The sequence below is a fragment of the Schistocerca americana genome, chromosome X (assembly GCF_021461395.2).
Source record: "Schistocerca americana isolate TAMUIC-IGC-003095 chromosome X, iqSchAmer2.1, whole genome shotgun sequence".
NCBI lineage: Eukaryota > Metazoa > Arthropoda > Insecta > Orthoptera > Acrididae > Schistocerca > Schistocerca americana.
In genome coordinates, this window is record NC_060130.1 from 138,884,376 (window position 1) to 138,907,804 (window position 23,429).

General features: G+C 38.3%; 1 protein-coding gene across 2 annotated transcripts; it reads left to right on the top strand.

Moving 5' to 3' along the window:
• The first annotated feature begins 8,618 nt into the window (after positions 1-8,618).
• On the top strand, positions 8,619-21,898 carry LOC124556490 (transcription initiation factor TFIID subunit 12). Of its 2 annotated transcripts, none has more exons than XM_047130447.1 (4): positions 8,619-8,759; positions 9,605-9,820; positions 19,127-19,319; positions 20,638-21,898. In XM_047130447.1, the coding sequence occupies exons 2-4, from the start codon at positions 9,761-9,763 to the stop codon at positions 20,763-20,765; spliced, it is 381 nt and encodes a 126-aa protein (XP_046986403.1). In that variant the 5' UTR covers positions 8,619-8,759; positions 9,605-9,760; the 3' UTR covers positions 20,766-21,898. The 2 variants fall into 2 exon arrangements, with proteins under 2 accessions (XP_046986403.1, XP_046986402.1); XM_047130446.1 differs by lacking the exon at positions 9,605-9,820 and adding an exon at positions 13,765-13,993 and having other exon boundaries at positions 8,630-8,759.
• The last annotated feature ends 1,531 nt before the right edge of the window (positions 21,899-23,429 follow it).

A 23,429-nucleotide genomic window follows, 5' to 3' on the forward strand; every position in this document is an offset into this window, starting at 1 on the left:
CACCACACTTGCTAGGTGGTAGCCTTTAAATCGACCGCGGTCCGTTAGTATACGTCGGACCCGCGTGTCGCCACAGTCAGTGATTGCAGACCGAGCACCACCACACGGCAGGTCTAGAGACTTCCTAGCACTCGCCCCAGTTGTACAGCCGACTTTTCTAGCGAAGCTAAACTGACCAATACGCTCTCATTTGCCGAGACGATAGTTAGCATAGCCTTCAGCTACGTCATTTGCTACGACCTAGCAAGGCACCATTACCAGTGTATACTGAAATGGAAATTATGTACAGTCAAGAGAGATGTTCTCCAATTGTGGATTAAAGTTAAGTATTCCAAGAACTACGTTCTTTTCTTTATAGGATAATTACTTTACCTTGTTCCAGACCTCACGCCAATCTGCGTGAGCTTAACGCGTGCCTTTCGGCTACCTCCGAGTGGCTTGGCTGTCTCGCCACTACAGTGTAACATCAGACTTTAATGCTGGGCACAGCACAAGTGTGTCAAAACACACAGAACACCAGACACTCCTAACGAAGTGCCTCCGCAACTGATGACCCACGTAAGTGTCAACGTTAACACCACAATGTCGGTAACTACTACCGAAATGGGCTACGTGACCATCGGCACAGGACGTTGGCGCAGTGGCAGAGCATTGCATGGTATGATGAATCCCGATACCTTCTCCATCATACCAATGGAAGGGCGCGAATACGTCATCTCCTAGGGCAACAGTTCCTTGGTACTTGTACTGCAGCTCGATTATGCTCTGGGGAACATTAATGTGGGCGTATATGGGTCCAGTGGAACTCGTGCAAGGCACCATGACGGCCAGGGAGTGTCGTACACTGGTTGCAGATCACATACGCCCCTTCATGACGATCATGTTTCCCAATGAAAGTGGCGTTTTTCAACAAGATAATGCGCCATGTCACAAGGCTAGAGGTGTGATGCAGTGACAAGTTCATATTGATTTGCTGCCCCATACCTCCATTTCACCAGTTCTGAACCCGATCAAACACATCTGAGATGTGGTTGAACCCTGTTGACGGGAATACTATATATGAAATTCTGATGGTGTCAGGGGTAAAATATAGGTAACTAAAGGCTATTGACAACTTGTACAGAAACCATACAGCAGCTATAAGAATCGAGGGGCACGCAAGGGAAGCAGTGGTTGAGAAGGTCTGTGACCTACCCCCTATGTTATTCAAAAATGGTTCAAATGGCTCTGAGCACTATGGGACTTAACATCTATGGTCATCAGTCCCCTAGAACCTAGAACTACTTAAACCTAACTAGCCTAAGGACATCACACAACACCCAGTCATCACGAGGCAGAGAAAATCCCTGACCCCGCCGGGAATCGAACCCGGGAACCCGGGCGTAGGAAGCGAGAACGCTACCGCACGACCACGAGCTGCGGACCCCTATGTTATTCAATCTGTACATTGAGCAAGTAGTAAAAGAAACCACAGAAAGATCAGCAGTAGGAATTAAAGGTTAGGGAGAAGAAATAAAAACTTTCAGCAAAGCACTTGGAAGAGCAGTTGAATGGAATGGACAGTGTCCTGAAAGGAGGATATAAGATGAACATCAGCAAAAGCAAAACAAGGATAATGGAATGTAGTAGAGTTAAATCAGTTGATGATGAGGGAATTAGATTAGGAAAAGAGATGCTAAAAGTAGTATATGACATTTGTTACATGGGCAGCAAAATAAGTGATGATGGCCTAAGTAGAGAGGATATAAAATGCAAACAGGTAATGTCAAGAAAAGTGTTTCCGAAAAGAGAAATTTGTTTACATCGAATATAGATTTAAGTGTCAGGAAGTCTTTTCTGGAAGTATTTGTACGGAGTGTAGCCACATATGGAAGTGAAAAACGGGCGATAAACAGCTTAGACAAGAAGAGAACAGAAGCTTTTGAAATGTGGTGCTACAGAAGAATGCTGAAGATTAAATCGGTAGATCACATAACTAATGAGGGGTACTGAACAGAACTGGGGAGAAAATAAATTTGTACCACATCCTGACAAGAAGAAGGGTGGAGTCCTTACACCACAGTTCACACTTAGAATGTGGCTAGCGCTATCTGCCTATAATTTACTGGATTGGCAGAGATTGTGAACGGCAACACTAATACGCCATGCATATGTAGAGCCGAGATTTCTGCTGTTTGAAGAGGCGAATGTCATACGCCATTAGAAATTCACCGCCAGTCTTCCTATGAAGCTGGAGAAGCGCAATGCTTACCACGCACCATCAGGAGTCTTCATTGCGGTGAACTCAGTGCCACTACAGTGACTCACCTGAAGTACCACGGCCTCTGCTGCTCTATAGAGGATCGTCGACTGTGTCTCCAAACCAGCCAAGAAATTGTGATGTCACATGAACCAACGCTCTCGTTCAGAGAATTTGCCCAGATTTGCCTCGCAGCTAGAAACCGAAAATCGACCTGAGTAACCTCAAACCAAGTGTATGATGGGCCTTGCGACTACCACCACCATCTGCTAACATCTCTCACTCCGGCATTCTGATCACGACTTCCCTCTCTGTCAGTTCTCCCTTGATTAACTGCCCATTCTCCTTATTACTACTTTCAGAACACAAACACTTCATGTGAAATTCCGTCAAAAAGTGCAATCCGCCAATGGCAGAGTGTGAGCGGTGTTTCTCACCAATTACATATTTTTTAATGCTCGGTACTGCTCCCTCCAGCAGATGGGCAAATCCATTTCCACCTGTCCTCTATCTATTGCGGCACTGAACAGGCGCTCTCTGGTACGCACCTCGAAATCACAGTCAACTTGCCAATCGAGACATAGATTGACCATTCGCACAGGAACACTGGCGCAAGGGCCAATGTGACCCTCGAAGAGTGCCGTGGCTCTCATGATGCCTATGCGGTGGACATAAAGCCGCGCTGACCCGCTACAGCGACGTAAGCGAAATATTTTTTCATAGGCCGATGGGGCGTTCTTAGGAACGCACAGGGAAAATTAATGTCAGGGCTACCAATGAAAGCCAAAACATGCTCTTTCCTCAGCAGGGATCAAATTACTCGTGCTCCGTTCCGTCGCGACACGGCAAAGAAGTAATAAAAGCTGAGGTGCCGGCCTCTGCATGGCGATGCCCCGTATCTCGCTAAACGTCCGCCCTTGCGGGCCCCCTGCTGCTTCAGGCCCGTCTGCCACCATTCCTCGCCCTGAGGTAGCAATGACCGGCACTCGTGAGGTCAGTCCTTCGCAGTCTCTGAATTGCCGGCAATATCGTGGCCGTTCTGCTACCTACGCCAGCTACCAATAGCTCACCCAACTGCAACCTTAGCTGTCCATGAGGAAAGCATGCTTCCAACATGAACACAATTCCTTCACCTCAATGTACTGCATGCAGAATTACATTACAGTCAACAATACGCCTAATCACTGTCAATCCTGTATACTATTCCTGGAATTGGTCACTGTGCCTCCTTAATGCAACGCAAGAATACTAGTCTGCATATGGCCCATAATTGTGATCAGTTAGGTCAACGAAGGGCCAGCCCAAAGGACTTGCCACGTTTAAATCTCTTAACCCATACTTTGAAAAAAAAAATTCAAAATATCCCAATGGGAAGCTGTGATAATTCCCTTTTTGCTTTAAACTTGAGAGCAGATATTTCGTTTTACTATCTCCGCTGTATCAATATCCCTGCTATATTTGCCACCAAAATCAGCTGCACACTTTCCAGAATAAGATACAGACCTCTCATTTATGGCATTTCCTGACAAGAAATTAAAGTCAGACAAAATGGTGTAATATGTGTAATCTGTTTTCCATATCACTTATTATTCTATCAAATACTTTGTAGTACTCGAGCTCAAAGAGTTTCTCAGCACAGATCAGGGGTACCTCTCATTCAGCCATCCCTCCGTTCATCCTCTTCATCTTTCCCAAATTTTGAACAGCAAATTACTTTGGGTGCATATAGAATTACAAACAACTTTGCTTTGGTTGTGTATTTCTGCTCATACATCTTCTTTCAGCAGGTGATTTAATATGCTACATCAATGGTAGCACTCTTTCCATGCGGCGATTTGTTAGGAGAGTCCAGTTTTATTAATACATCAGACCACACCTCTAAAACGCGCACAAATTCGTAATAAATATCTCTAAGAAGAATCACAGCTCTTGCTGCTGTTTCAGTGGTCCATTTGTCTCTGTTGATCATATCCTGTAACATCTTGTGTGCAGATGCGAAGTACTTCTGAAGAGGAAAAGGAAGAATGGAAGATCAGTGTTCAATGTCCCATCAACATCGAGGTCATTAGAGACGGAGCACAAGTTGGGATTAGAGAAGGACAGGGAACGTAACCGTCCATGCTCTTTCAAAGAAACCTAGCACTTGCCCTGAGTGATTTAGGGAAATCACTGAGACCCTAAATGTAAATGGTAGGACGGGGATTTGAACTGCCTCCCTCCCAAATGTAAGTACATTGTGCTAACCATTACACTGCTCGGTTTCTGAAGAGCTGTCACAGTTTGACGCCGAGAAAACCATCTTGAATAGCAGTATCTCTTATAATTGTTTTAAAACAAGTAAGTGAGGTCCCCCACGTTAAAGTAGAGCTGCTGAAACAGTTGAAAAACTGCAACACTTTCCCCAAAACAGTGATAATTAAAACTGACACTTCCACGACAAGCACGCCAGCAAAACGTAGCCTGTGTGCTGCACAAGGTACAAATTTAACAAATTAGTTTTTTTTGGCATATACCAATATGTGCTTGAACGCCTTCATGTTTTCCTGTCATGTTAGAACCATTGTCAAAGCCTTTGTCTCGACAGTTTTCAACGCCCGAGCCATCGCTGCTCAGCGTCTGTAATATTTCTTCCGATAACCCCTCTCCAATTTTCTGATGACTTATGACTGATCATGAAAAAGTATTCGAGAGAGGAAACAGAATTAAGCTGTTTCAAGTGTTGGTGGAAAAGGGCCTCCTACAACACCCAGTAAGAATAACAGAAAGGCTGTACGAGGAAACCAATGTCAGAATTTTAGATGATACCACACAAGCTGAGATAACTCACACCCTTAGAAAAGGTTATCCACTGTCATCCATACTGTTTCATTTTTATATTGACGTCATTAGTGAATGCCAGAAGAAAATGACAAAGCATTTATAATGAACAACATCACTCTTAACACAATGCTCTTTGCGGTTACGCGAGTGATTTTAGCAGACTCAGAAGATCGATTCCAACGAATTCTGCACATGCTTACGAGGGTAGCACAGGTATATAATTTGAACATATCTACAACAAAGACCAGAATAGTGGCATTCAGAAGAAGTGAGCCAATCTGTGCCAACATAGTTATTATAAAAAAACAGAGAGAGAAGGCCAACAAGTTCTTATATCTGAGTTGCGATATTACCTATACATCACATGGCATTATTTCAAAACTACAAAAGTTTCAAAGTTTGTATGGAACAATCAAATGGAACTTTCGGTAAAGCAGACAGGAGATATTTCTAAAATTTCACAAAGTAATGACAGTGTCTGTTTTGGAAATGCACACTAACGCCACAAGAGACCAGAAGAATAGAAAGTGCAGAGATGAGGGACCTAAGTGTGCCGCCCTGCAACTTACTGGAAAGGAAGAAAAGTGAAGACATTAGACTAGAAAAGGAGATATTTACACTCCACGAAGAAACAATAAAATACAGAAGGAAATGCAACATATGTCAAGAATGGATGGGGCATATTATCAAAGATGTTTCTCAACTACAATACATTTTCATTTCATTTTATGATCTTCCTGTAAATCATTTAAACGATGTAGGAATTGTCACAATTGTAATTAATATGCAAAGTACATGTAATACGAACATAATAACAGAATATCACTTATATAGCTATTTTCAATGCATTTTTGAGAGTACAGCATTTATCATGAACATGTACATAAATCTTAAGACAATAATTTTACATACATTCAAAGTACTTATCTGTCTCAGAAACTTTTGCTTAAAAGGTAATTTTTAAGCTCAGGCTTAAATTTTGAACACAATACAGAACACATACGAAGCAATGCTGAACAAATGAAGAGGAGATGGCTAGGCTAATACTTTCAAAGGCAGAACAAATCACGAATGGTTTAGTTCTTGAACATGATTACGCTCTGCGGCTGTTCTGTTGCGTGCACAGATTTAGTTTGTTACATGTTCCACCGATCATTGGAATACAGGATATATATACATGATTGGTTTTAACATTACTGAACATAGTGCTTTTATTAGCGGCTACCAGTTTTTAAATAAAAATTCACCTATGAAATAGAAGGAGTTCTCCAAGATAAATGATTTTAGGTTAGCTTTAAACATGCTTCGCTACCTGTCAGGCATTTTATGTTATTGGGAAAAAGATCAGAACTCGTTTCGTAACCACTGACAGCTTCAGTAATGGGTAATAAAGATAATTTTTTCCCCTGTGTTAAGGGTATCGACATCACTATTTAGCTCAAGTTGTGATGAATTATTTATGATGAATTTCTTTAGTGAATATATGTATTGTGACGATGCAATTAAAATACAAACTCCCTGGAGAGGAAGCTACAGGAGGACTGTGGGTAAGCACCACATATTTCTTACTGCTCGCTTTTGTGCAATCAATACTTTCTTTCTGTGTGGTGAGTTATGTCATAAAATTATTCCATAAGATATTACTCAGTGGACATCAGTAATTTTTTCCACTTCAAGTTTTCATCAAGATATGTATGCGCTACTCAATAATTTGGAGCACTCTATCCTGTTAACTGACTACTTTTCATGTACTATATCAGTTGTTGGTATGATTCAGTTCATTGTACAGAACTGCAAATAGTGTGTTTCTCAAAATTTGGTGAGAAACCATTCACAGAGAAGCACACAAAAATTCTTTGAATAACATTAACAATCTCTTCTGTTGTTTTCTCTCTAACGGGATTTATTACAACTCTAGTCTCCAAAAAGTATCAGTTCTGCTTGATGAATGTCAAGAATTTGTAACTGTCAAGCACGATACATTCCTACTGGCCGTACCGTTGACGCTCCAGACACACGCTTCGCTTGGTCGAGCTATACGTGATTTAAATCTTTTGCAAAATGTCCCAATCATTAATTTGCTTATTGCAAAACGTGGCTTCAAATGCTGTAGTTCAGAGATAATGATGATAGTACTGCGTCAGTTATGTTTTGACTGCAATACTTGAAAACGGAGACGTTACTCCATTATTTGTAATTGGAAATGTTTGTGTTGAATTAAAAATAAAAGCAGCGATGACTTGATGACTTCCGTTCATTTCAGAATTAAAAATGCTATCAAAACTGTAAACAATTGAAAGACGATATCTCATCAGAACAGAGAGGGTGAAACTTCCGTACCAGCTATTATCTGACTTCTGACAAACAAAACGGACGAATGACGTTAATGGAGGAAAGAGAATCGAGTGGAGGTGGCTGCTGACGACCTGATATGCCGGCCCGACAGCGTCACGTGCGACGACAACAAAGCCTCAGCACCCTATTCTGTCAGCGCCTATTGGCTTCTGTCGAGAATACATGCGCGTGTCATGCTTCTTGTTACAGCAAAACGAAAGAAACCTGGCACTGCTCCGGTAGTATTGGTAGGGAACGATATTTGCCAAAATATGGCTACTGAAATGAAAACATTTTAGTCATATGACGTAATTGAGATAAATGAATAGTGAGAAGTTTCGCAGTTATCTGATACTGGACTACAACAATTTCATTACAGTGAAAGGGACTGTGCAGTTCTTAAATACAGTACTGCAGTCTCTCAACAGTTACGTTAAGAAATAATCCCTGAATCGTACTTATCAACATGCCAAGTTCTGAGAAACCATTACATGCAAAAAAAAAAACACTAATTAACGGTGCATTTAATCTACAACAAGTGTTCCACTTCGCTGCGGTTTTCTCAGATACGCGCATTCGAATGATACATTCGTATGGGCACTACTGCAAGCTCAGCGAAGCCGACTGTCCAGTGCCTCTCCAGATTAATTCTTACACCGTCTTTCTTTCACGTTTTTTTCGATCTGTTTTTGCGCCCCCTCTGTGCCAGTGCCCGTGGTGGGGATCTATCTCGTCATGCCCTCGGTGCGGCCTTGCGGTTGGTCCAGAAGTGGATAGGATGCGAACTTCCCTTGACGGTTCGCAAAATAAAAGACCGACAGTCAGCGTAACACGAGTGAACACCAGCGCATGCAGAGCGAAAACGAGAGAATGCCGTCCGCTCTCGTTCACGAACCGTTTACACCAGGGAGAATTCTCTTTCGCTGATGTTCACTGTTTTGTAAACCAGGATTAATAACAGTTGATCACATACCCCAATTATTTTCACAGTGTAGCAAAAAAATTATGCACAAATGATGACATATTTAACCAGCCGACCTCATTAGCATACCATTCAATATTTTGTGCGTTATATTCCGGGAAACACAATGCAGGTCCACATATTTATATTAGGTAACACATTCTCATAAATACTGCAGCTTAACTTTTGATAAATACACGAAATAAAAAACGCTGACAGTAATCAACGTCGATCAATATTTGAAATTATTCGCCAAAGGTGCTGTTGTGCTGCCCCCTGCAGTAGTAGGAACTAGAAACTGCGATCATAGCTTCGACAAGCGGTTCCGTCAATTTTGTGTGGTGTTAATTGAGCCCATCCTTTAAATATTTGTTTCTGCGTGAAAAATATTTTGTGTGTGCACTGGTAAATATATAATGTTATAATGAACATGTTTTAATTTTGAAATTCAACTGTTTTGACCTAAAATGCAGACGCAACCGAACGTTTGACAGTTTACTGAGAGTTTGTTAGTGGGAAAAAAAGCAGGTCGTTAACAAGAGTGAGATGTAAATAGAAGCAGTACAAAAAAATTAATCATGAAATGACACTGGAAGATAATATTTTGCAATATAAGAATCCGGATATCTTAACTAGAATGTTTCTTTTGATTATCATGATTTCTGTGTTTGTGCGCGAATCCGTGCAGACAGTGAAATATTCATATGGAATGAACAGTGTTAATAGATTGCAAGCGATAAGTCGTTGGGGTTGTCTTGTTTTCGGGCAGTAATTTTCGGAGACTTACGAATAACGCATTCACTGTTTGTAAACATTGTGAACAACTGTGAATTTTTGGATGAATGCCAAGCCGCTATTTATATAATTTTCTCAAAAAATTCATTAACGACAAATTCCTTGACGTTTCTATTATCAGAAGAAGCAACCAATTCATTGGAAGTTTTTGAATCTCTGTCAGTGTCTAGCAGCAGTAGTAGTAGTAGTAGTAGTAGTAGTAGCAGCGTTGTAAGACCATTGCACGAGATTTCATGGTTCTTGTGATAAACGTAATACGAGGATGGTAATTATTCCTTATTATACCTGTGCACAAGCAATATTGTGCAAGGGGGTGGGGAGACATTTTAATCATGTCAGACAAATTTTATGTACAAAATTGGTCACATGTTGAATATGATTTGTAGACAGTTTGTGCGTTCGGTATTTAATTCTTTTTACACTGAAGTCACCTCAACACTTCTTTTATTGTCAAGGTTGATATAACAAGCTAACTGGCAAGTTGCACTTCTGCACTATCAAGTGTGGATAGTGTGCTGCTGGTTATTGGCACTGGAAGTGACTGTTCTTGAGCAGCCTCCACCAGTAATCCAACCAGGACAACAGTGCCACCTTCACGACATACTGTAATTATGCCTCAGTTGGGTACACAAACAAAGAATACGACGCCTGCAACAGAAGAATCGGGCCAGGTATTGAAGTGGCATTGATTACACTCACTATGATAGTGCCTTTTAATATTCATTTGTAAAAACAAACAAACACTGTGGATGCTATGTTATTAGTTCAAATAACATTTAATCTAAGTTATTTGGGAATAACTGTTTTTGCTGGTGCCTGAAGCACCGTAATGCAATGCTTAAGGTGTGCACTAACATGAGGATTGAAGTGAGATATTTTCACTTGACCTATAGACCATCTTGCTGTAAATCTACTGTTGCTTTACTTAGAAAATTCACTCAGTACAAAACAGGATTTAAATTGGCCAGTAACGTGGAGTGCAAGGGAAAGACAATAAATAAAACAAAAAGTGGGTACTTTTAATAAAGATATTTCAAACTACTTAAGTTCTTCATATAAGTTACCATTTTGGTGATGAAAATGTTAAAGTATGTTGATGTTCCCCACCATTGCCATTTGGAATAAAATTGTGTGGCTCTATTATGTGCATCTTCATAATCTCTGTAGATAACAATGAACAACTAAGGATACTGACAACAGTCCCACAGTACATTTACCTGCTAATGAAGTTGACCATTAATAGTGATTTCCAATTTTAAAACAGCATCGCCATTTCACTGTAAATAAGTCACATAAATGAGCAACACGTAACAATATATATACATTGAAGAAAAATGTGTTTTGTGAATAAGTTTACAGGTTGCTCTTAATAAGATGATGATCCATGGAATATTTAAATAGGTAGTTTAAATGACCAGTACTTTAAAACACACATTTTCTTCAAATTGTAACTGATAACAAGTCTCCAAGCCCCAGTCTTTGGTTAGGGTTTTGTTAGCCTCCTTATAAATATAGCCACCACAGCCAATGTTCATTATAGTGAAATTAGAGGACATATTCAAAGTCTTGAAAACAAAAAAAACAAAAACAACTAAAACAGCATGTGCGCTATGAACAGACTAGCAGTCACTGGCAGACTAAACGTTGTTATTATTTGCTGCAGACTGGACAAGTGTGTGTTCATGCAAAACATGGATGTACGTATGTATTTATGAGCAAGTATTGTGTTAACTCAAAAATTACGTATTTGATTTTTCTGAAATTAACTAATGATCGATATTTGCACACTGTCCAAAACGTATACAGGGATAGTGTAGTTAATTATGATTCTGGTATGTGTAAGATGTTATACTTGACAGTAAATTAATGGACAAGATTGCACATTTCCAAAAACAACATGTTGAAGAGAACTTTAAGCAAGGTGTTTGCAATGAAACATTTTCTCCTTTAACTAGAAACACAAGTAGATGGTAAAGAGATTATTATAACCAAGTCTTAAAAGTTCATTTTGCATTGGAAATATTATAAAAATGGATTGAAATTAACTTCGAATGTTTCTAGAATAGGCTGTATTTTTCCTTGTATTATCAGAAATGTAGGCATGTAAGTAATACGATTAGAGAACTATTAATGGAGGAAATTACATTGAGGCAGATTAGAGAACAGTCAGCTTGAAACTTACAAGAGTCATAGCTGATATATTTTCTCAAACTTAGTAGTGGCCTTGTAAATAATTGACATCATAATAGATTTCCATATTTAAAGTATTAGTATTGTGTGTGGAAAAGTGCTTTTACAAATATCAAAAGCTACTTCTGTACTGTGTCAAAAAAGACTGAGAATGTTGCACTGCACATGGAAGATTACTTCTGTACTGGACCAGTTGCAGGCACATAATGAGTTTCAGAATGGTTTGAAATATTTTAGCTAACAAAGTAAAACAACATTTTAGGGCAATGTTTTCAGAAATTTTGATTCTGGAAGACCACTTTTTGGTCATGTCATTTTAGTGTTGCCCTAAAACTGTACTGACATTTGACAAGCTTCTATGTAACTACACTTTGATTTGCGGCAAGAGAAAGGATGTTGGATGTACATAATGGATAATAATAATAAATATTATAGCATCCTTTGTATATCTTCCTGGTAACTTGTTTCTGTCAAATAGTGCTTACAGTACAAAATTCACTTTCAGTTAGACGGAGTAGATAACCACCTGGTCTGTAACATTGTATGACCACCTACTCATGACAGTATGTTCATTGTGCTGGGAATTATTATTAAAATTACCAGAAATGTTGTGATATATTGTCCCAGCCTTTTTGTAACACTGTCAAGAACTAAGAGTTTGTTTGAACGGACTATTAAAAATAAATTTTTCTAGAATGCCAACTTGGCGCAGTTTCTCAGAATTGATTGTGTGATGTGCTAACTTTAAAAGCTACTGCTACGTCAGTAAAAAGTTAATAGTGTAAATTACATTTCAGTAATGTTATGATATGGTATTTAATAACTTATTATCTCATTAGTGAAAGTCACTTTGAACTTCTTTCATGTAGTTACAAGCAAGAAAAGTCAGTCATGGGTTATTCAAAATAACTTTGTTAAATGAAATAATTGGATAAAGTTGTCAAATTGGAAAGTTTACTGCATATAGTGATTTGTTTTCGGACAGAGGTGAGATGTGTCATCATCTCTACAATCATTGTCACCTTGAAATTGTACACTTCCTGTTAAAGTATCACCTGTATTCTCACTTTCATTTCTCTGTTTTGGCCATTGGATCTGAACAAACAAAGCTCCTCAACAAGGTATCTATTCAGTCTCATGAATACCTAAACTAGCCCGAGCTGGTGTTTTGGTCCCTCCATTACAATTTGCCTCAGTCATGAAACACAGCAACATTACATTTTATATGAGAAGTATATCAGGTTGTTCTGACTACCTTAGGGAAACAATGCTGTGTAGCCTAATGGGGCAGTAAACCAAAATAGATTATTTGGAAATTGCCGTGGCTATTGAGAAATATTTTTTATGTCAGTTTGTACACACAGATCAGCATGAAGATGATTGTAATCAATTGAATTGAATGATCCAATAAAACAAAAACAAATTATAGTGCCCAAAAACAGATATAAAGTCTACTATTTTTAAACACTGAATGACTGTACCCTTCATAGTGACAATGACACGCTTCATCGAAATAAAGATTTTCATTATAAAATAAGTAAAAAAAAGTGACAGAAAAACACATAAAATAAAATAGTTACATGTTGATGTTTCACAGGTAATTAAATCTCTGTGTGGCTAGAGTTAGGTAAGGAGAGAAGTGTGCTAACTGCCCCTCTGTGTTGCATCAGAATGACTACATATGACAGAGGATGACTTGGTGACTGTCTAGCTTTGTGTGGTCTTCAGGGCATGATCACTGAGTTTAGTTTTAGTTGTTTAGAGTTTCAAATGTTGACTTCGCATTTGCTGAATCTGCCGTGATAAATTTATGGATTAGATGAAATGAAGGTTACTTCTAAGACAGACCACACTGGTCTCCAATCAGTAATATGTTTGTAGTATGCTTGAGTTACTGCTCTTTGCCAAAGGTGTGTGTGTGTGTGTGTGTGTGTGTGTGTGTGTGTGTGTGTGTGTGTGTGTGTGTGTGAGAGAGAGAGAGAGAGAGAGAGAGAGAGAGAGAGAGAGAGAGAGAGAGAGAGAGAGAGTGAGTGAGTGAGTGAGTAGACATTATAAGACCATCATAACCTTGCTCCACAAAAATTTTGAGTTTTACACCATTACAGTTACAGATTTTAGAGTATTGGTACTGGCTTCCATTTTCCTACTGTATGTTACTACATTCACTTATTTTACATTTTTTGTTGCCGTTTTGGGTCTCATATCAACTGCATTTTGATTTCTTTATTTTAAGCTTGTCATTTACATTTATTTTTGAGTGGATATTGTGCTCTTATGTTGCATTATGTGCAAACATTCTTTGTAGTTCCTAAATGTGGTGCATGAAGAGCCATTTTATTCACATCGGTTGACCGTAAATGTGACTTTTATCACTGTGCTTAAATAGAATTTTTATTTGCCATAACTGATAGACAGGTCATTGCAGATGAAGTTCATATTCCACGAGGACTGGCCAAGGATTCAGCCATGGCTTCACATCAGGAAATATTCTACCTGTCATATGCAAAAATTGTTTATGAAAACGTCCAATTGTGACAACAAATATAATGCATGATGAGAGAGCTGAGGATAATGCAATAGCATGTGGGCTATTCACTTTATTCCATCACATGAAGATAGATGTACATTTGATTGGTTTACCCCACAAAACAAATGTAAGAACAGGTTTATGATGAAAAATAAATAACTGCACCAAGGAATGTAGCATAAATTTTTTGGAATATTAACTAAGACATAACTTTCTATGTAATTTGTAAAAGTGCCCCAGTTATTGAGCAGATATAATAGACTTTTCAAGTGTGTGTGTAACAAAACAGAGATTCGTTTGTCATACTAGCTGTTATTTTCCACATTTTACATTGATATTTTGATGATTTGCTGAGGCATAAAATTACCTAACAAATTCTGTTCATAAAATTCTTTGTATAAATTGATATGTGATGCATGTTTCCTCTTGTTTCATAAAACAATCTTTTCTTTGATAATAGAGGACAATCAACATAAGTAATTAGAAAAAATTTATCAACAAGAGCCTTCTTATAAATTCCTTTAATTTAGTAACCACAGGCTTTACAAATATAAAGGAAGCAATTTATTGATAACATGCTACATGTATTTAGAATAAGGATTCATTTTGCTGTCTGCGTTGTAATTTTCTGTCGTGGCCTAGTGAAAGAAAACTTACCACCTTTCAAGAAACATATAATTCTAGTAATTATAGAACAGCAATCACTTTAAAAATGGAGCCATAGCCAATGAATAGGTAAACAGAGAAGTCCAAATAGCAAACCTCGTGTACTAATTTTACTGTCTCCTTTCCTTAGTTTCCTTTACTGTTGGCTCAATGTACCGATTAAATAGTTTAAGTTACACCCCTGTCTCTGTCCTATTCAACTATTGCTTCCCCTCCATGTCCTTAAACTCTTAAATCTGTACTCTGGTTTCTCCACAAGTCGCAGATAAGCTTTCCCCCAGTTTATTTTCTCCCTGCTTCCTTTAGAATCTCAGAGAGTGTAATCTAGTCAACATCGTTGAATGCTTTGCCTACATGTACAAATGCTATATATACAGGCTTGCCTTTCTGTAATGTGTCTCTGGAACCAGAGTCCATCTTCCCCAGTGTCAGCCTCTTTCAGTCTTTCCATTATTCTAATAATAATTTTTTTCAGTATTTTGCAACCATGTGTCAGTACTTTGCAACCATGGCTTTATTAAACAATGGTTCTGTACTATTCAAGTCTCTCAGCACTTGCCTTCTTTCGAATTGAAATTATTACTTTATTTAAGTCTAAGGGTATTTTGTTTATCTCATTTATCTTGCTCACTAGGTGGAATAGTTTTGTGATGGTGGGTTTTCCAAGAATCTCAATAGCTGAGAGACATTGTAGTTTACTCCTAGGACCTTGTTTTGCCTGTGTCAGATTCTTCCCACATTATCATATCTTCCATCTCATCTTCTTTCACTTCCTCAGCTCTCTTTGCTTAGAACTGGCTTGCTATCTGAGCTCTTGATACACTGACAGAAAAAAATCACATCATCCAAAAATAATTAGAATAATGAAACTTTGGGAATATATTTGTCAGTATAACATATTTAAATGACCAACATTGCAGGATCACAGGTTAAAGTAAGTCTGAGATAAGCCATTGGAAATGTGAAATGCTGGTACATTAGTAACCGGTGTAACTGCCAGAAAGTTGAATGCAAGCATGCAAATGGACCTGCATTGGTTGTACAGGTGTTGAATGACAGTTTGTGGGATGGACTTCTGTGCCTGTTGGACTTGGTAGGTCAATACAGAGTTGGTTAATTCTGTTTGTAGATGACCCTGGAGTGGTTTTCCGATGAGATCATGTTGGATTACAACATCAGTATGTGGGCAAGCATTATCCTATTGAGAAACAACACCAGCAATGCTCTTCATGAATGGCAGCACTGCTGGTCAAATCACTAGGGTGATGTACAGTTTTCCAGTCAAAGTGCATGGGATAACTAAGAGAGTGCTTCTGCTGTTGTATAAAATTGCACATCAGACAAAAACTCTAGGTGTAGGTACAGTGTGTCTAGCACACAGATTGGCTACAGGCCCTCAGGTGGTCTCCTCGGAACCAACACACAGCATCACTGGCACCGAGGCAGACCCAACTTTCATCAGAAAACACAACATACCTCCACCTTGCCCTCCTATGAGCTCTTGCTTAACACCACTGACTTCGCGAATGTGGCGGTGGTTTGGGGTCAGTGGAACGCACACTACAGGGCATGTGGCTTGGAGCTGTTCTTAAAGTAAGTGATTTTTAACAGTTCGTTTTGTCACTGTGGTATCAACTGCTACTCAGATTGCTGCTGCAGATGCAGTATAACTCACTAGAGCCATTTGCTGAACAATACGGTCTTACCTGTCGGCAGTGCTACAAGGCCATCCAGAGCCCAATCATCTTGCGAACATATGTACTCATGACCATTGCTGCCAGCAATCGTGTACAGTTGCTACATTTCTGCCAAGTCTTTCTGCAGCATCGTAGAAGGAACTTCTCGTTGCCCTATTATTAGACATCATTCGAACTCTGTGAGGGATTGATAATGGTGTCTGCATCTTTAAAGGCATTCTTGTATAACATCAACTGACAATGTCCAATCTCAAAAGTAACTAACGCTCAAAATTGTTACAGCTTGTATTTAAAACAAGCCTGATTTGCATCCTCATAGCGGCGATACTAGTGCCACTCTTATGCGACTAGTGCGAAATTTGAATAGACATCACAATTCAAGTGCAGAAACACACTGTAAACTTTCATTTATGTCACACAACTCCTCCTTGGTGTTGCGATATTCTTCTGTCAGTGTATTTTTGTGGCTGCTTCTCTTTTCTCCAAAGGTATCTGTAATTTTGCTATAAATAGCATCTATCTTTGCCATAGTCACTCATGCTTGTACAGCCTTGTATTTCTTTTCTAGCCATTCCAACTTTGCCATTTTTCCTCTTCTGTCTATCTTATTTTTAAGATATCTATATTCACTTTTGCCAACATCATTTGCTGCAATTTTTATATTTTCCCCTTTCATAAGTTACTTCAGAATATCATGTATTATCCAAGGATTTGTTTCAGTCAATCATTGTGTAATGATCTCTTCGAAACTCTCAACCATCTCTGATTCTTTCAGTTTATCCACATCCCATCTACATATATTTCCTATCTGACTGCACTTTCTCCAGTTTTAATCAGCAGTTCATAAACAATAAATTATGGTCAGACTCCACATCTGTCTCTAGGAATGTTAATTTAAAATTTAGTTTTCTCAGTCCTACCATAATATAAATCAGTCTAAAAACTTCTGGTGTTTCCAGGTCTCTTCCATGTGTACAACCTGCTTTCAAGAGTCTTAAACTAAGTATTTGCAATGATTAAGTTAAGCACAGTGCAAAATTCCACCATATGGCTTCCCCTTTCGTTCCTTTCTCCCAGTCCAATTTATCTTGCGTGTTTTTCCTTCCCTTCCTTTTCCTACTCCATCCAGCCATTCTATTGCCCTATATCCAGACAATGCTGGGTTAGGACTGGTGTGGTACTTCTCCAGTTTTGCAGAGAACCATATCTGTTGATAGGCTATTATTACAGTGGGGTTGCCACTCCCAAAGGTGTTTTAAAGCCATTGCTCTCCTCCCCCCTTTCGGGGAGGAATCACAGTCAAATGTGACATCTTTTTTAAGATGTTCTCCCATCACATAACTGAGGTGGAACTAGCATGGGATTTACATAAATGGACATGAAACACTGCCGAAAATCACATCTTGGCTGGCAGGTACATCAGCCCCCATCATTAATTCGTGAGGTGGATTCAGTTTGGGGCCAGTGTGTCCCCATCCCCCCCTCCCGCTGTCCTGGAAGTGGGCACTAAAATGCTCTCATCTATCTGGGTGTGTTCCTATTCCTATAATAGATTTTAAGCCCACATCACAATTAAATTCTTGTCTCCCTTAACAATCTGAGTAATTTATTTTATCTCATTGTACATATTTTCAATATCTTCATCTGCAGAGCTGTAGTAGTTGGCATATAACTTACACTTCTGTGATGGATGTTGGCTTTGTATCTATCTTGGCTGTAACAATAATTTATTCACTATGCTGTTCATAGTAGTTTATAAGCATTCCTATTTTCTTTTCTGTTAATAAACTTACTCCTGTATTTCTCCTCTTTGATTTTGTATTTATAACCCTGTACTCACCTGAGCAGAAGTGCTGTTCTTCATGCCACCACATTTCACTAATTCCCACTATATATAACTTCAACTTGTCCATTTCCTTTTCCTACCTTCTTGATTAAGGGATCTAACATTTCATGCTCATATCCATAGAATATCAGTTTTGTTTTTTGTGCTGACAACATCCCAAATGGGTAAATATTTCACCTCTGAAATATTTTAGACAAGAGGATGCTATCATCATTAAACCATACAGTAAAGCTGCAAGCCCTTGGGCAAAATAACTACCATAGTTCCCCTTCGCTTTCAGCCATTCACAATATCACCACAGTGAGGCCATATTGGGTGGCGTTGCAAGGCTGGATAAATCATTCATCCACACTGTTGCCCCTGCAACTACTGAAAAGATGGTTACCCCTCTTCAGAAAACACAGTTAGTCTGACTTCTCCACAGATAGCCTTCCATTTTCGTTGCACCTATTGTTTGGCTATCAGTATCATTGAGGCGTGCTAGTCCAACCCCCTCCTCCTCCTCCCCCCCCCCCTTTCCCTTTTGCAATGCCCATGGCTCTCAGTTTCATCAGATCCAAGACACTTATTCACTGACTTGATTTTTTTCATCACGCATAATTGGGACAGGGGACAGGGGACAGGGGAAGATATGTGACTGAAAAGAATGTAATTCTACAACAGCCCACCCTGCTTTCATGAGTAGGAAATAAATATTAAAAAAAAAAAAAAGGGGTAGTGAACTTAATGCAGTAACTGGAGAGTGAATTTATATTGTAAATATTCTCCACAGTCACTCTTAATTTTGATTTTTCATTTATGGAACTTATTAGGTACAGGGGTTGTGAAGAATGTTTTCAGTTAGGATTAAGTTATAAAAGAAGTCTTTTATATCATCTAAGCTGCTCTAATTGTACCAGTAATTTTACAAGATTTTGCAGTTCTGTTTGGTTAAGTGTACATGTATTCCGAAGATTGGTAACACATTAATTGTATCAGAGTTCATCAGTCACTACTAATTTATACCCTGGTAAACCATTATAACATCTCAGTTTGTTTCTTTCTTCTGTAGGTGCTCACAAAGGCTCGTTTGCAAGACCTTGTAAAAGAATTTGATCACAATGAACAACTAGATGAAGAAGTGGAAGATGTCTTGCTTGAAATTGCAGATGATTTTGTGGAATCAGCTGTAACAGCTGCATGTCTGTTAGCTAAACATAGGAAAGCTAATACAATTGAAGTTAAGGATGTTCAACTCTATTTAGGTAATTTTTTTAGACTTTTTCACAGTTACTTTTTTAATACTTTTATATTCTTCTACCATACAGATATTGTTTCATTTTAGTCATTCTTATCTTTTTATTAAAAATACTTTGACACTTGTAGTTCTATATCATTCCACAGATTCTTTATTTTGTGGGTGTGATTTAAGCTTACTGGACTTTGCTGCTTTGTCACTCTCACAAATTCTTTCATATATGAGCAATTAACTTCAAAAGATAACCTTGCATTCAGATAATTCATATAGTACAGGCCTATTTGAATTATCATTCATCAAGAGGAACACTTTCATAAAATTTGTTTGATACATGGCATGATCACTAACTTGCATCCCAAAGTGACTACTGAGAAGCAATGGTGGCTGAAAGGTTATAGTGAATTTAAGACGACTTTCTTAGTTGACGTGTCCTAATTGAGAAAAGCTGTTTGTATTTTGATTGTAGGGGGGAAAAACTGAATTAAAGTAATAGACAAGGAAAACATACTGCCTCCTGTCTCATAAATGAAACGGCCATTGACAGTTGATGGATGTAAGAGAGTTATGATAAACTTTTTACCATTGCTCAAAGACTAATTGGTTGCATGAGGAACTGAAAATGGAAATGTTTAAGAATCCTCACAAAAGAAGTTCTGTGGGTGATGGGCAATGGACTACTCTATTTTGACAGTGTGTCCGTTTTGAAAGCTGTACGAGATTGACAATCATTTTCCATTTACCGTATTTTTTTCTCAGTAAGGAGTGCCTTTTCTACTACCACAACACAAAAACTCCACATGCACTCATTATGGTTACCTAAACACAACATGTACATCTACTATTCAACATGCATGAAGAACGAAAACATTGTCAGGCAGCTGAGCATACCGCCTTAGAAACCCCTGACCTACAATGCTATACTACTTTATTTTTAGTTATGGTGGGAATTATTCATAATATGTGCTTCTGGGAGCCATGTAATATTTATTTGTACTGGAATACTGAACAAAAAGCATTGGGAACCTAATGTTTTCAGAGATATGTAGTCTATTTATGCAATCTAAAACCTTTGCAACCATGTTACACAATGTGTTCCTTTTTCACATTTCTTTTTGTTATAAGGACACCTTAGTATCTGCAAATAACCATATTATCCCATGGCGGAATAAATTATTGTTTAGAAGTCACCAGATTGGAGAGGAAATTTGTCGTACTCATAACTATATGTGATGACAGTCAAGGCTGTTTCACAAAAGATATGCTTAATGTTCATTACAGTGAAATTCTCAGAATGTTATTGGTGCGTTTATCATTATGTTTTCCAGAGAGAGACTGGAACATGTGGCAGCCAGGTTTCGGTATGGAAGAGCTTCGTCCGTACAAGCGGACGGCTGTGACAGAGGCACACAAACAGAGACTGGCACTAATACGTAAAGCTGTAAAAAAATATTAAATTTATGTGTAGTGCACTGCTAATTATTTTATTCATAAATGAATGTCATTAATGCTTAAACTTATATCCTTTAAATTTCCTGTTGTGCTGTCTATAACTTCATTTATTTTTACCATAGACGTAGCAGAATATTGAAATGGTAATGTTCTCCTCACAGTATTTTTCATCTTATTCTAAGCATCCTTGCTTCTAAATTACAGGTACAAATGATTTACCCACTACATTCTCTTATGTTCATTCTCAGTTAGATCATAGGTATGAAGATTTCATACTGATATACTGTTTTCATATGTGGCATTCTATTTCTACCAGTGGTTGTTAGTGATTTCAGTATTTACTTGTTTACTGTCATTTACAGCAGATCATAAGTTTTTCAATGTGTTGCACATACTTTTCACACTCCAACCAAATAATGTCATGAGAAAAGAACTGGATTATTCTTCTGCATAGTGTTCAGTTATCAATTTGGAAATGCCATTGCCCTGACTTTGGATTTCCTCTGGTAACACCTGCTGTCCGTGTTTCAGCTTTCATTTGTTTCAGGTCTGTTCCCATGTGTTGCCCTTCTATTAAAAAATAGTTTCAATTAGTTAAGTCGAAGTCCTGTTGTGCAGGGTTTCCGCAGTTACTTTCACTTCCATTTAATAAGTACCTCCATGCTAGAACACTGCATCCACATGTCAAAGTGAAGTGAGTGGCAGTCATTACCCATTTCTCACTAACAAAGCTGCATGGTCTCCTTTACCCTCACTTAGGCGAACACTTGTCAACTGTGACTTGGCTGGGATGTGGCCCCTTCCATGTGGCTAAGAAAACATGGCAGTTAACTTTGTCACAACACAGTGTGGGGCATAGAGGAAGAGAATTTCCTGTTGTTCATAATGATTGGTTTTTATAGCATATTCAAACATAATCGTCAATACTGTTTTGAAGACAGCATGCTCCCACATGCTTGTATTTTGTCTTTAATTTCTTACTGGTCATCGTAATATCACTATCCCCTCCCTCCCCCCAAACCCATGCAGGCACATACGCGCACGCTTACACACACACACACACACACACACACACACACACACACACACACACACAGAGAGAGAGAGAGAGAGAGAGAGAGAGAGAGAGAGAGAGAGAGAGAGAACGCAACTGTGGTGATTAAAAGAAGAAGAAAAAGAAAAGAAGATGGGGGGAGGGGGCAAGCAGAACAAGGAATCTGGTTTCTCTTTAGTTGTTTTGATCGGTTTCACTGCTTCAATTCCTGTTTGTTTTCCTGATTTTCTGTACTTCAGACAGATTTCAGCTTATTTCCTGTTGCTCCTACACCCATTTGTTTGCCCAGCATCCAGCTTGATATCTCTTATCCCATTTTATACTCCCTTCAGTGTGTACAAAACTTCATTCTTCAGTGAATTCTTGTAATGAGAGACTTTTTATCCATGGTTAGAGTATCACTCTTAGATTTGATACTGCTGAATATAGTTGCTACATATATGCATCTTACTGTTTCCTTTGCATAAGTCATGCGCCAGTTTAGTGATATTTGCGTGTAAATTTATACATCTGGAAAAAGTGAATGTAAAATGTCTCCTAGTTATGTAATATAATGATACACCCACATATTGTAATATAATGTAAGTTGATGTGCTTAATGTTGATAAAAATTAAATATATATGAAATAGCATGAAACGTGAACTCATTCCTTTTGTTACTACTTGTTATGTTTTTCATAATGCAGCTCCTATTACCTTTTAAGTTACTGAGAGATTATGCAGAAAATATCTGGTGCTATCAGGATACACAATTAAGTGGAAAGTAAATACTTACACAGCTGTAACAATGCTTATCAAAAATTATTTCTTGTACTGCCTTTTGTGTGGTGAGTATCTTTTTATGATTTAATCCCTTTGTTCATTAAAGTGAAATCCATTCTGAATTTTTTAGCACAAAATAATATTAATTAATTGTAAGAGAAGAGTTATGAAACATAAGTGCTTAATTTGTTATCAATAAATGTGAAATTAGTTCAAGTTACAGAAAATGGAATTACAGTAAACATGGACTTGCTTTGGTGATGCAATGCATTTATTTTTACAAAACAGCTCAATCCACAGTTGTGAGCCTGAAGACTTATAAAAACATATCTTCTTTTCTGAAACTGTGCGCAGAATTGCATGTTTGCAACTTTGCTGCATTGTATGGTAATTTCATCCCAGCAGTATTGGTAACACAGCTTATCCATCTTGTATAGGACTCGTATCCTCCTCATTTGGTGAAGCACAGAAATTCAATTTAACACAGATAAAGTACTTGAGAGAAATACTAAGTTGTATTATTTCAGCATCTTCTAATGGTTAACTTGTGCAATTAATTTGTAGACAGTCTGGATTCCAAAAAAATCTCTCTACAGCATTTGAAAAATGCTCACACATTTCGATTCATATAAGTTGAATGTGATGGAAAGACCAACATTTGGAATTTGAACTCTTTAAGTGGTTGCATTTACTTTACATGGCATTGTGGTTACATGAATAGCACAAAGTGACACAAATGATTTTCAAACAGCCCTTAGTTGTAGCAACAGTGAACTGACCTGAGTAGGACTTCAGCAAATTTAATTAAAAGTTGGAAGGCATGTTGTATGTGTGGCGCTATTCTGACCATCA

Excerpts from the sequence above, each read along its gene's own strand:
- LOC124556490 (XM_047130446.1), top strand. The coding sequence starts at position 13,886 with ATGCATGATGAGAGAGCTGAGGATAATGCAATAGCATGTGGGCTATTC. Across the intron at positions 13,994-19,126 it reads GTTTACCCCACAAAACAAAT|GTGCTCACAAAGGCTCGTTT; the intron begins GTAAGAACAGGT and ends TTTCTTCTGTAG. Across the intron at positions 19,320-20,637 it reads GGATGTTCAACTCTATTTAG|AGAGAGACTGGAACATGTGG; the intron begins GTAATTTTTTTA and ends TATGTTTTCCAG.